This window comes from Salarias fasciatus, chromosome 18 (genome assembly GCF_902148845.1).
Source record: "Salarias fasciatus chromosome 18, fSalaFa1.1, whole genome shotgun sequence".
NCBI lineage: Eukaryota > Metazoa > Chordata > Actinopteri > Blenniiformes > Blenniidae > Salarias > Salarias fasciatus.
In genome coordinates, this window is record NC_043762.1 from 5,415,903 (window position 1) to 5,428,657 (window position 12,755).

At 51.9% G+C, this 12,755-nt stretch overlaps 1 protein-coding gene across 1 annotated transcript; it reads left to right on the top strand.

Moving 5' to 3' along the window:
* The first annotated feature begins 76 nt into the window (after positions 1-76).
* Positions 77-9,138, top strand: wnt9a (wingless-type MMTV integration site family, member 9A). Its single transcript, XM_030114728.1, has 4 exons — positions 77-202; positions 3,982-4,241; positions 5,011-5,273; positions 6,332-9,138. Exons 1-4 carry the CDS (start codon positions 111-113, stop codon positions 6,818-6,820), a joined length of 1,104 nt encoding a protein of 367 aa, XP_029970588.1. The 5' UTR covers positions 77-110; the 3' UTR covers positions 6,821-9,138.
* Positions 9,139-12,755: the final 3,617 nt, after the last annotated feature.

Here is a 12,755-nt window from a genome sequence, read left to right on the forward strand (position 1 = left end):
GAGGGGAGGAGCAGCCTCCTCTCGCTATAAGAGCGGCGCGGCGGAGCAGCGCGGCTCTCACACAGCTGCAGAGCGCAAAACGCGATGATCTGGTCTGGAGTGGCAGCAAAATGCTGGATGGACACCTTCTCCTGGGATGGTTACCGTGCACGCTGATAGTCCTCGTCGTGAGCGCGCCCGGACCCTCTGCTGCCTACTTCGGGTAAGGACTGATCCGCTCACCTGATTGGCTGCGTTAACACCGGGTCGCCCAGTGTGTGTGTGTGTGTATATGTATGTGTGCGCGTGTGTGTGTGTGTGCCTGTGTGTGTGTGTGTGTGTGTGTGTATGAACAGCTGGGAACAATAAAGAATCTAAGTCCTGCATGAAGAAGCAGAGCTGTGCCAACTTTTTCTGCTGCCTCCATCACAGAAACAACCAGGTCATCAGAAACCTTCATGAATCATGTCTCTCTCTCTCTCTCTCTCTCTCTCTCTCTCTCTCACACACACACACACACACACACACACACACACACACACACACACACACCACATGCTGCATGTTCCTGGGAACGCCTTGGCCGTTGCTGTTAGGTGGAGTCCCTGTGACCTCCACCTGTGAGGAGGGGGAGGGGGAGGGGGAGGAGGTGTTTGGAGTTCCCTGGACTCAGTCTGGACACCTGTGGACTCCTAGAGACGCTGCTGTTATTCAGGACTGTCAGGTTGTGAAGGAGAGTCCCCTGAGGACCCCACTGCTGTGTGTGTGTGTGTGTGTGTGTGTGTGTGTGTGTGTGGGTCCCAGCTGAGGAATTGAGTTGAAGGTGGATGTGACGGCGTCCTGTTGGTGGCGCTGTCACATCCCTCCCACTGGAGCTGGCGTCCCCCAACGTCCACACGCTCAGATCCCCGTCATCCGCGGCAAGAATGCAGACACCGGTCCTACCCGGCCGGGCGGAGCTGCTGCTGATGCAGACGCCGATGGAGGACCAGGGCCTCGACCCTCGGCGTCCTCCTGCTGTGGCTGGAGGCGGCCGTGTGCCAGCATTAACAGGATAACAGTGGAAGTGTGTTTCTCTGCTGTACTACTGTTTTATCTGTGTGCTGACTGAGTTCCTGCTCCTCCTCCTCCTCCTCCTCGGCCTCCCTGCAGTGGTTTGTGGGGAGCAGCCGGGTGATTACAGCTCATTAGGAGCAGCCGGGGAGGCGCAGGCTGGCAGGAGTCTGGTTAGCGGGGCGGGAGCTGCTGATGGAGGGCTTTCCTCCATCCTCCATCCTCCCCTCCAACCTGCTGTGAAGTCCGCGCAGACTGTCCGCCGACGGCGTCCGGAGCTCCAGTGACCCGAACCCAGCAGAGCAGACAGCAGAACCTCCAGGCTGGAGGAGGAGGAGGAGGAGGAGGAGGAGGAGGAGGAGGAGGAGGAGGAGGAGGAGGAGGAGGAGCAGCAGCCTCCATCCCGAGGAGGTGAGGCAGGGAGAGAACTGTCAGTCTGCTGCACAAGACAAACAGGAGAAATGCTTCGGGCAAATTTTTGTGAGCTGAGGTGGAGCAACGACAGGTTGAGATCTCACAATGAGGTGTGTGTGTGTGTGTGTGTGTGTGTGTGTGTGAGGGAGTTGTTTTCTGGTTGAAATGTCACAATGTCCCCAGAAAGTTTCTTTCTTTATGTTTCTACGAAGAAATAAAGTTCAGGAGGATTTGCACACACTCCCCATGTAGGCTGCGTGTCCCTGCAGACGTGTCCCGTGTCCCTACAGGTATGTCCCCCGCGGACGCGTCCCTGGTACCGGCGTCTCGGTGCCACGCCGTGTCCCCGGCCTGCTCAGTCATGCGCGGCTGCGGCGGCCGGCCTGTGCCAGTCACTCTGACCCCGCCGCCTCCGGCTCGCTCCCTGCAGTCCCAGCTCGTACCAGGCCGCGCTGTCCTCCGGCCCCGCGCCGCAGGATTAATGCCACTGCTCCACCGCGCCATCTCACCGCCGTCCGACGTGGTCCGACGGGATCTTACGCTGTCTTTCATGGTGTTATTGAGCTCTTACACGGTTTTTGCACGCTGTTGGCTGATGTAGAATCAGGAGGACCTTGTTCCTGCACACAGGTGTGCTTGGAAGTCCGTGACCTGAACTGGTCTGTGGTTCACCTCTCGTCACTCCCGGAATCCTCCCTGAGGGTCTCTGAAGGTCTCTGAAACTCGTCTCTCAGTCTCTGTGTCTTCAGGTTCAGAGACCGGACCCTGGTTCAGCAGGAGTCCTGCGGGGGGGGGGGGGGGGGGGGGGGGGGCTGCTGAAGGGTCAGGAACGTTTCAGAATGACTGAGTCATGTGAGTCCGGCCGTTGTGTGGCGGTTGTTGTTTTTGGGGCTCGCGCCGTGTCTCCTCGGCGCTGCCGTCACGGCGAACGTTGACAAGGCGTGAAACGCGTTTTCTGGCTCGCTCGCACACGTCTGGCCCGGCGGCGTGTCGGCCGGTCCGCTCTGTCAAGACGCGGCATGCCAGGTTTCCACCGGAGCCGTCAGACGGGTTCAGCGAAGGCAAACATGCTTTGTGAAGAGGAAACGCTGGGATTCTCCTGCAGGCGGCGGCGGCGGCGGCGGCGGCAGAATGCAGAGCGCAGAACGTAGAACACCGATGCAAAACTCAAGATTGTAGAACATAGAATGCACTACATAGGACGCACAACTCCCGACTCAGAACGCACAACGCAGAACACACAACACCGGCCGCAGCATCTGGGAACCATTAGAGAGGAGATATGAGGCGGGGGCCTTCAGGGAGGCTCTGCAGCCTTCAGACAACTACAGAGGGCTCAAGAACCCAGCAGCCCCGAAAAGCCTTCAACACGTCGACACACCTGCTGGGAAAAGCAGGGAAGAACTGGCAGGAACAGGAATTCACTCCAGCAGTCAGAAAGAGACGCAACAGGACTGAGCAGACAGAAGCAGTCAGAATCAGACATAAAGAGACTTAAACTGTCAGAAACTCACCATAACAGAGGTGAACGGTCAGGGATATCAATCAAAAACAGATGGAGCAGGTGGAAACTGTGAGACGGAGACAAACAACCAAACAACCACAAGGAGGAGGAGGAGGAGGAAGATGAGGAGGAGTCTGGAGAACCGGTGTTTTCTTTCATTTGAGGTCCAGAATTCCTTCGTCCTTCAGGATGAACTGTGGATCACTGACCTCATTGTTAGCTTTAGCATTAGCATTGTCCAAAGATGACATCTGTTCAGTCTCCATCCTCACTGCAGAAAATACACATGTAGATGAATGTCTTTGTTTTAATGAGTGATTCACTGAAGTTCATCGTATGAAGGTGCAGGAAGATGCTCTGTAACCTGGAGACATTAAGCAAACCACATCGACCACAGATGTCACCAGATGAACTAGTTAGCTCAGGATTAAAGCAGGAGTTCAGCCTCATCGGCCGGTACGGTGTTGGATTCCTCCTGCAGTACCGAGGTGTTCCTGTGACCTCATGGCCATCGTGAAGCTCACAGGCCTGTGAATCCATTTTTTCTTCACTTTCAGGCAAAATGACGTGCACTGCCACTGGAGTGTCTGTTTCCTCCATCTGCCGCAGGCTGTGTGTGTGTGTGTGTGTGTGTGTGTTTGTTGATATAAATAAACTGAGGAGAGTCCAGCACATGTCGAGCTTGTTGGGTTTCAGCTCTGTGAGCCTCGCTCCTATTGAGAGAGTGTAAATCCTGCAGTCCGCCGCTCAGGACATGATATAAATATTAAACCCACAATCTGCTGGCTACTGTTTCACATGCATGTGGCGTGAGTGTCACGCTCCCAGCATGCCTCTGTGACACATACGTGTTCCTGAGGATTGGCGCTGTGATCTCAGTGTGGGACACACCCGCTGCCGGCCGATCCAAATCTGCAGCTCATAGTGGATCCAGTGAACATTAACCACCCAGCACTGAGAGCATGTGAACATTAACCCGACTCAGAGTGTGTGTGTGTGTGTGTGTGTGTGTGTCCCCTGGCTGTGTGCAGGCTGACGGGAAGCGAACCGCTGTCCATCCTGCCCCTGAACGCTCTGCCCGAGCAGACCACTGGCCGTGCCCACTACAAGCTGTGTGACCGACTCAAACTGGAGAAGAAGCAGCGCAGGATGTGCCGGCGCGACCCGGGCGTGGCCGAGACGCTGCGAGAGGCCATCACCATGAGCGCAATGGAGTGCCAGTACCAGTTCCGCTTCGAGAGGTGGAACTGCACCTTGGAGGGGCGCCACCGAGCCAACATCCTCAAGAGAGGTCCGATTTCACCGCAAACCTCAAACGCAACACCCCCACTCTGAGGTCATCAAACAGGGACGCAGACACATGTTAGACAGATGTTCGTAACGCAGGTGTCAGCGTGATGCGGATAACTGTAAAGGACAGATGTTGGCATGAGAGCAATGTCGACATGAGACAGATGTTTAGAAAAGACAGATGTCGATATGAGACAGATGTTTAGAAAAGACAGATGTCGACATGAGACAGATGTCGACATGAGACAGATGTTGATATGAGACAGATGTTTAGAAAAGACAGATGTCGACATGAGACAGATGTCGACATGAGACAGATGTTGATATGAGACAGATGTTTAGAAAAGACAGATGTCGACATGAGACAGATGTTGATATGAGACAGATGTTTAGACATGACAGATGTTTATATGAAGCAGATGTTTATATGAGACAGATGTTTAGACACAACAGATGTTGACATAAGAGACAAGTTGAGACAAGACAGATGTTGACACGAGGCAGATGTTTAGAAAAGACAGATGTTGACACGAGGCAGATGTTTAGACAAGACAGATGTTGATATGAGACGGATGTTTAGACAAGACAGATGTTGATTTGAGGCAGATGTTTAGAAAAGACAGGTGTTGACATGAGACGACTGTTTAGACAAGACAGATGTTTACATTTCTTTGAGACAGATGCTCAGCTGGGACCACTTCATTTGGATCTCCAGGGAAACGGGCCGTGGCTGGGTCTCATGGTCGGGACTCGTCTGTTGTGTCTTGCAGGATTTAAAGAGACGGCCTTCCTGTATGCCGTCTCCTCAGCCGGCCTGACTCACGCGATGGCCAAGGCGTGCAGCGCCGGACGAATGGAGCGCTGCACATGTGACGAAGCTCCAGACCTGGAGAACAGGAAGGCGTGGCAGTGGGGCGGCTGTGGGGACAACCTGAAATACGCCAACAAGTTTGTGAAAGATTTCCTGGGAAAACGCTCCAACAAGGACCTGAGAGCGCGTGTGGACATGCACAACACCAATGTCGGGATGAAGGTGTGTGTGTATACACAGTCAGTTAAAGAGGCAGACTGACATAAAGATATGCAGATAGAAGCAGACAGACACAAAGAGCCATGGTCGCACTCAGACGCAACCCGATGCAGACAGATGCAACCCGATGCCAACAGATGCAATGTAATGGAGACAGACAGATGCAAACAGACAGACGCAGACACAGACAGACGCAACCTGATGGAGACACAATGCAGACAGACGCAACCCGATGCAGACAGACGCAGCCTGACGCAGACAGATGCAACCCGAGGTAGACAAAGAGATGCAGACAGACGCAGACAGATGCAACCTGATGCGGACAGATGCAACCCTATGGAGACAAACAGATGCAAACAGACAGACGCAGACACAGACAGATGCAACCCGATGCAGACAGACGCAGACAGATGCAGCCTGATGGAGACAAACAGATGCAGACAGACGCAACCGGATGCAGCCTGATGCAACCGGTTAGAGACAAATAGATGCAGACAGACCCAGCCCGATGCAGACAGAAGCAGACAGACGCAGACAGACGCAGCCCAATACAGACAGATGCAAAAAGTGTTTGCTGAGCTGCAGATGTTCAGACAGGGAATTGATGCTCATGAGCATTCTCCCGCTGTCCCAGTCTGAGACATTGAAACTTTTAACACTCAGACTAGCACGACAGCGGGATTGTTTTGCAGCTTCAGGTTTGGTTGGTGAGTCGGGAATGTGCTCACCTCTGCAGCTCTGATGAGTTAACATCTGAGCACTCAGCTCTTCTGACCTACTGCTGTGATGAATCTGCACTTCCTCAAGTTTTTATGGCTGTGGGCGATGAAATAAACTCTCGATGACCACTAAGAGGTGGACAGTTACAGGAACACATCCAGGTTTCAGACTGCGCTGACTGGGAGAAGCATGTTTGCAGTCGAACATGCAGGACCAAGTATCACACAGTCGGTACCACAGACTGAAACAGACCGACTGGCTCCTCATCAGGACGACTTTCATATGAACCTCAGCGGAATGTGTGAACATCAGTGTGTGACTGTTACGTTTCCGTCTGACAGGTGATCAAGGCGGGAGTGGAGACCACCTGTAAGTGTCACGGCGTGTCGGGCTCCTGCACGGTGCAGACCTGCTGGAGGCAGCTGCTCCCGTTCCACGAGATTGGAAAGCAGCTGAAGCAGCGCTACGAGACCTCTCTGAAGGTCGGCAGCTCCACCAACGAGGCCACCGGCGAGGCCGACATACCCAAGGGCCGCGGCCAGTCGCCCCCGCCGCCGCCGCCCGGCCCCGGGGACCACATCCCCCGCACCATGGACCTGCTTCACATCGAGGACTCGCCCAGTTTCTGCAGACCCTCCAAGTACTCGGCGGGCACCGCTGCTCGCAAGTGCTACAAGGATAAGAACTGCGACGCCATCTGCTGTGGGCGGGGCCACAATACGCAGAGCCGCGAGGTGACGCGGCCGTGTCAGTGCCAGGTCCGCTGGTGCTGCTACGTGGAGTGCAAGCAGTGCACCCAGAGGGAGGAGGTCTACACCTGCAAGGGGTGAGGCAGAGCTCCTACAGCTGGAGGAGGAAGAGGAGGAGGAGGAGGAGGAGGAGGCGGAGATTTCTGCAGCGAGCACTTTGACGGATTTCTGTGAGTTTCAGACGTCCTGCCGGATTAAAAAAACTGAAAGAAAACCACAATCTCAGACAACTGAACTTCTCAAGCCTTGAACCGCTGTGTGAGTGTCTGCGTGCGTGTGCGCGTGTGTGTGTGTGTGCGGAGCTCATCCCATGACAACGAAACCAGTTGGAGAGTCTGCGAGGACACTGAAGACAGACATGGTGTAAGATTTACACGCACAGACCGACACACATGCGCAGTCTGTGTGTTTGTACATACACTCACTGTTATTGTTATATTATAGAAGCCACTTATGTACGTACGCTACAACGAACCACTAACCACACACACCTGATGACGTCTGCGTGCTCCTGGGAAGCAGCGCAGCCGCCGTCCTCGTGCGCGCTCCGGACGGGCGCGGGACTTTCCTCCTCGGCAGGAGCACGTCGTCCCGAAGCCGAGCGCTGCGACGCCGTTCGCCTGGAGTGAAGCAGCTTTCAGGAGAAACTTCAACCACTACGTTCAGCTGGAGGCCGACGGAGCAGAGGTGGTGGCGCCTCCCCTCTGCTCCTCGAGGCCGCCTGCATTTGGCTGCTGCACCGTGAGGCTCGCAGTTGGAAACAGAAACAAAAATTTTATCCGCTGGAGTCACAGACGATTTAACACGACCGCCTGCAGCTGCACTGTGCGACAGCAGCCAATCAGCTCGCAGGAAACTCACCTTCCCACCTGTGCCTGTGTGTGTATGAGTGTGTGTGTGTGTGTGTGTGTGTGTGTGTGTGTGTGTGTGTGTGTGTGTGGATGCGTGGGAACATTAAGTCATATATTGGTAAATGAGGTGTCTGCCATGTATTTGTCGGACTGGTGTGAAATGACTACTGAGTGAGGGGGCTTCGCGTGTCTGACGGCGCCGTTCAGCACTGAAGCTCAGACACCCTGTAAAGTATTTAATGATCGATATTTATGGATCAGCTCAGTTTGATGTAAATATGAATGGTTTCTCATTCTGTGGTATAAAGACAAACGTGAGGCACATGTTCACCTCTCACAAGCTCCTGAAGCACAAAGCGTGGCGGCCGCAGGGCCTGAGACCGTCTGGTGGGTCCTGGGTGGGTCTGAGCGGGTCTGAGTTGGTCCTGAGTGGAGCTCTATGGGGTCCGAGTGGACCTGGGTGGATCTGAATGGGGACTGGGTGGGTCTAACTGGATCTGAGAGGGTCCTGGATCGGTCTGAGTGGGTCCTGAGTGGGTTTGAATGGTCCTGGGTGGCTCCGACTGGGTCTGAGTGGGCCTGACTGGGTCTGAGTGGGTCCTGGGTGGGTCTTGAGTGGGTCCTGAGGGGGTATGAGTCGTTCTGAGTGGGTCCTAAGTCGGTCTGACTGGGTCCGAGCGGATCCTGAATGGGTACTGATTGAGCCTGAGTTGGTACTGAGTGGATCTGGGTGGGTCTCAATTGGGACTGAGTGGGTCTGACTTGGTCTGAGTGGGTCCTGAGTGGGTCCGGAGTGGGTCCTGAGCGGGTCCTCTCTGCTTCACACATGAATTTGAAGCATTTTGATGTGAGTTGAGGCACCAAATAAAGAAACAACACTCACAACATTTACCCAGAAAGTTTGCACGCTACATGGAAACCATAATAACTATGCTGCAGGAATGCCTTCCTACCATAACCACACACACACGCACACACACACACACACACACACACGCGACAGGAATACCGACGGCGCTCGGAGCATTCTTGGGGTTTCTTGTTCGGACGCAGGCCTGCGGAGACGTGGTGAGGAAGAGGAGGCTGCCGGCGAAGAGCAGCGGGACTCCTCAGTAAACTGAAATTCTATTTTGTAGAAAAAAGTAATTAAATTATTTTTCCATGTGAAGACGTTCCGAGTGGAAAGTGATTCCCTTTTCTCCGTTTGTTTTTCTCGCTTGGTGTTTTTGAGCTAAAACTTTTCACACATTTCTTGGTTCTAAAAACACCAAGCGGGCAGAAAGCCACAATAACCACACGTACGTGCGCACGCTGAGGTGTGTTCGTGTGTCCAGCCCCGCTCCTTGTTTGTTTGTTTGTTTGTTTGTTTGAACCGATGACTCACAGCAGTGTGTGATGACCTTTGACCTTTCATGTCTTATGGGAACTGTAAGTTATTTTCCTCTACCTCATGTGTACAGCTTGTAGGTATAAACAGATCATAAATGACTGGTAAGAATGTATTTAAGTTATTTAACTTCTTTGTATAACAAAGGCAGAAAAAAAAATCTGAAATAATAAATGAATTTTTAAATGAGTTCCTCTGAGTCTCTTATTATTTATTGATCCTGTCAGACAGAAAAATCCTGGACCTCAGAGGTCGCTGAAACAGCTGTGAGAGCTTTGATGGTGGAGTCCAGAGTGCAGGCTCACAGACGGACTGCCAGCTCCAGCTGCGAGCAACCGGCAGAAACGGCACAGCAGTCCAGGTCCACAGGCTCAGGACCTGGGCTAGTGGGTCCCTCCGAGTCCCTGGACCAGCTGTCTGGATCAGCTCCCTGGACCCTGGACCAGCGACAGGGAGGTGATTTTTCCAAGAGGATCAATAAACTTTGCTTGATGATGGAAGTGACACCAAAACAAGAGCTGTCGGAGCCGGTCCACTTTGGAATTGAACTTCAGTCTCTCGTGAGTCTCAAGACATGAACATGATGGACCCATCCAGCTCCGCCAGGGTTGCAGTGCATGCTGGGAAGGGTCAGGAAAACCTTCAAAAAGAGCTGGAAACTGTGTACATGTGGAGAGAGTGTTCACGTTGCGCACTGTAGTCTGAATTCACGCTGCAGTGCAGTGCTGTGTGCAGAGGCTGATTCAGAACATTTGAATGTGTTTTTCCTCTCAGCGGTCATGTCGCTGCTTTAAATCCGGGTGTACAGAGAAGGGAGATTTGAGGGGAATTAATGAGAATCCAGACCAACGCGTGGGCTGAACATATGTGGCCCGCACTATGAAAACACCTTAGCTCATGCTGTGTAAGTCCCACATTTATGATTTTGTCGAGCGTGTTGGGAAAAAGCAAGTTCCTCTGTGGAAAGTGTGATAGGGTCTGAGGAGTGTATCCTTCCTGCGCCCTGCCCAATAACGCCGCCTGTTTATAACTGTGTGTGATTGTTGTTAAGTGGCTGTCAAAGCTGCTGCTGGAAAAACATGTGAGCTCAGCATCTGAGAGAGCAGCAGACGGCTGAGTGTGTGTGTGTGTGTGTGTGTGTTCGGTTGTGTACTGCTCCTCCTGTGTGAGGTCGAACTTTTCATGAAAAGCATTTTCAGTAATTACCTCAGTCATCTCATGAAGACACAGACAGAAAAGCTACAGACTCTAAAGTCTCTTGACTGAAAATACGAAGAAGGAAGAAATCTCAGGGAGAAATCTGGATTTACACCTCGAAGTGAGGAGAGAGAAGATGAGGCAGGCTGGAAAATGGACAGACATTCCACAGGATAGATGGACAGATTTATCTTGTGGAAGGTCACTCGAACCAGTTCCAGCTAACTACAGGTGAGGACAGGGACACCTGGCCAGGTGAGGACACTAAGGATGGGGACATCACAGGACAAACAGAGAGACAGACAGCTGGCTCTAACGTTCCTCCTCTGTGAAGCTCAGATCTTAAACTCTGGAAACTTCTTCAACCACTAAATTCTAACTGTTAAAGATCAAACTGGAGATTCGCTCCGACGGATCGATCAACCACGTGTTCTTCAGGTGTGTCAGTGGAACCGGATCTCAGCTCTCCAGCTCCTTTCCTGTAGAACTCTGAGTTCTTCATCTGAATCAAAAACAGGTCTGTTAGTTCCAATCCACCAGACTGTTTCTCGACATTTCTCCTGATCAGTGATCAGTACTGGATCAGATCAGCTTCTCTTCAGTCACAGGCTCTGGACCATCGCGTCAGTCCAGAAGTTACAGGCCAGAGTCCAACTCTGCATCAGATTATCGTCTCAGGGCTGGAGAGGAACCAGAGTCAGACAGAGGGAAGGCGAGGACCATGAAGCACCGGACCGGCTGCAACAGAGGAACCGACCACATGACCTCATCTACTGTCGAAGTAGAAGTTTGTCTTAAAGACAACAAAGTCTGCATGAGTCTCTGATCGAACACCTGAGAGAAAAATTATCTAGACATCTAGAACCACTGGGAGGAACCTGGAGTTACTCTGGACCAGGACCAGAACATCAACCTAGTCTTTAGAACCTCCTGTTTTCTCTTGTGAAGTCTCTAAATCAGGAACACGTGAACTCAGAGGGACTCTGAGACTTTCATCCTTCATTGGTTCCACAGTAGATTATTGTGGTTCTCTGCTGTCAGGGAGAACCAAGAACTGCTGAAGACTCTCCAGTTGATTCAAAACACTGCAGTAGAGTTCTGTCAGGAACCAGAGGAGAGAACATTTCACTGTTAAATCTAGAATAGAATTTAAAATCCTTCTGAAGTCTTAAAGAGCTGTTAGTCCCAGACGATCGAGAACACCTGGTTGTGCTTACTGGAGGTTCTCTAACAGTAGAATGGAAGCAGAGCTTTCAGCTATCGGGCTCCCAGTCTCAGGTCTAGAGGCCGGCACAGGCTCTACTTTAAGGTTCTCTGTGGAATGAAGCTGCCTGAGGAACTCTTGACCACTTTCTAGAGGAGCTGCTGGAGGTTTAGACTGATGGAGAACCTGCTCTGAGTCTGGTTCTACAGGTTTTTGCTGCTTCAGTTTGAGCTGAGGAGTTTGTTCACACAGTCCACGTTTAGCTGTCCTGCAGTCCTGAAAATCTGTGATGACAAAGAGTCAAGCAGAAAACTCTCTTTGAGCCTGATGTCATCTCTGCGGGCTAAAAAAAGCAGCAGCGCAGATCCTGTTGCAGGAGACAGATCTGAGGGATTGAAGCCTCCGCTGGCCCTCCTGAGACCAACTACTGAGTAAATCACTCACAGTAACATCATCCTAATTGATGCGAAACACTGAAATGACACTGAGGTCAGTGTGTGCACTCAGCGGGGGATTAGCTGTGAAGGGTCAGGACTGGCGGCTGGGTGAGCGTGAGCCAGGGCTGGCATTGTATTGTTTGAAAGGGGTTTTCAGGTTTTGGGGGGTTTGAAAGGGTTTAGAAGGTTTTTTCAGGGTTTTTGAGGATTTGGAGGGTTTTACAGAATTTGTAGGGTTTAAAATGGTTTAGGTTTTGTCAGGGCTTGGCGGGTCTGAAAGGGGTTAGGAGGTTTTTTGGGTTTTGAAGGGTTTGGAGGGTTTGAAAGGGTTTTGGAGGTTTTTGGATGGTTTAGGATCATTTGAGGGTTTGGAGAGTTTGCATGTAGATCAATGGAATGCTGGTGAGTTGAAAAAGGATTGTTTAGGAGTACTGTACGGTTACATTGTTGTAGCACTGGACTGTTGTAGAACTAGGTTGTCAAATGTTGCTGTGTTTTTTATTTGAATTGTGGTATTGAAGTGTTTTGGTGTTTTACGTTTGAGGTGTTGCACGTTTGTTGTGCTTGTAGCACGGTCATTTTGCAACGTTGAAGTGTTGTAGAGTTGTGACGTTGTAGTGTTGTCTCATTGTGCTTTAGTGTTGTAGCATTGTAGTGTTATCCCTCTGGATTATAGTTCGTTGAAATTTTGGAGTGTTGTAGTTCTGGATTGCTGTTTATTAAGGCGTTAAGCCACGTTCAGACCGAACGCGTTTTTGCGTCAAAAAACGCAAAAACGCGAGAAGTTGAACACGTGTCAATTTTGAGGTCCAACGCTCAACAACGCTGGGCCCCTGAGGACACGAGACGCGATGACGCGGTCTGTGGTGGGAAGGTGGGGCTTCCGGCCTTATTTCCTGTGTTAGCTTAGCATCATGGCTAACCCTGTTGAGCGAGTGGC

Coding starts and splice junctions, on each gene's coding strand:
- wnt9a (XM_030114728.1), top strand. CDS start 111: ATGCTGGATGGACACCTTCTCCTGGGATGGTTACCGTGCACGCTGATA. Junction 4,242..5,010: donor AGCCAACATCCTCAAGAGAG/GTCCGATTTCAC, acceptor TGTGTCTTGCAG/GATTTAAAGAGACGGCCTTC. Junction 5,274..6,331: donor ACACCAATGTCGGGATGAAG/GTGTGTGTGTAT, acceptor TCCGTCTGACAG/GTGATCAAGGCGGGAGTGGA.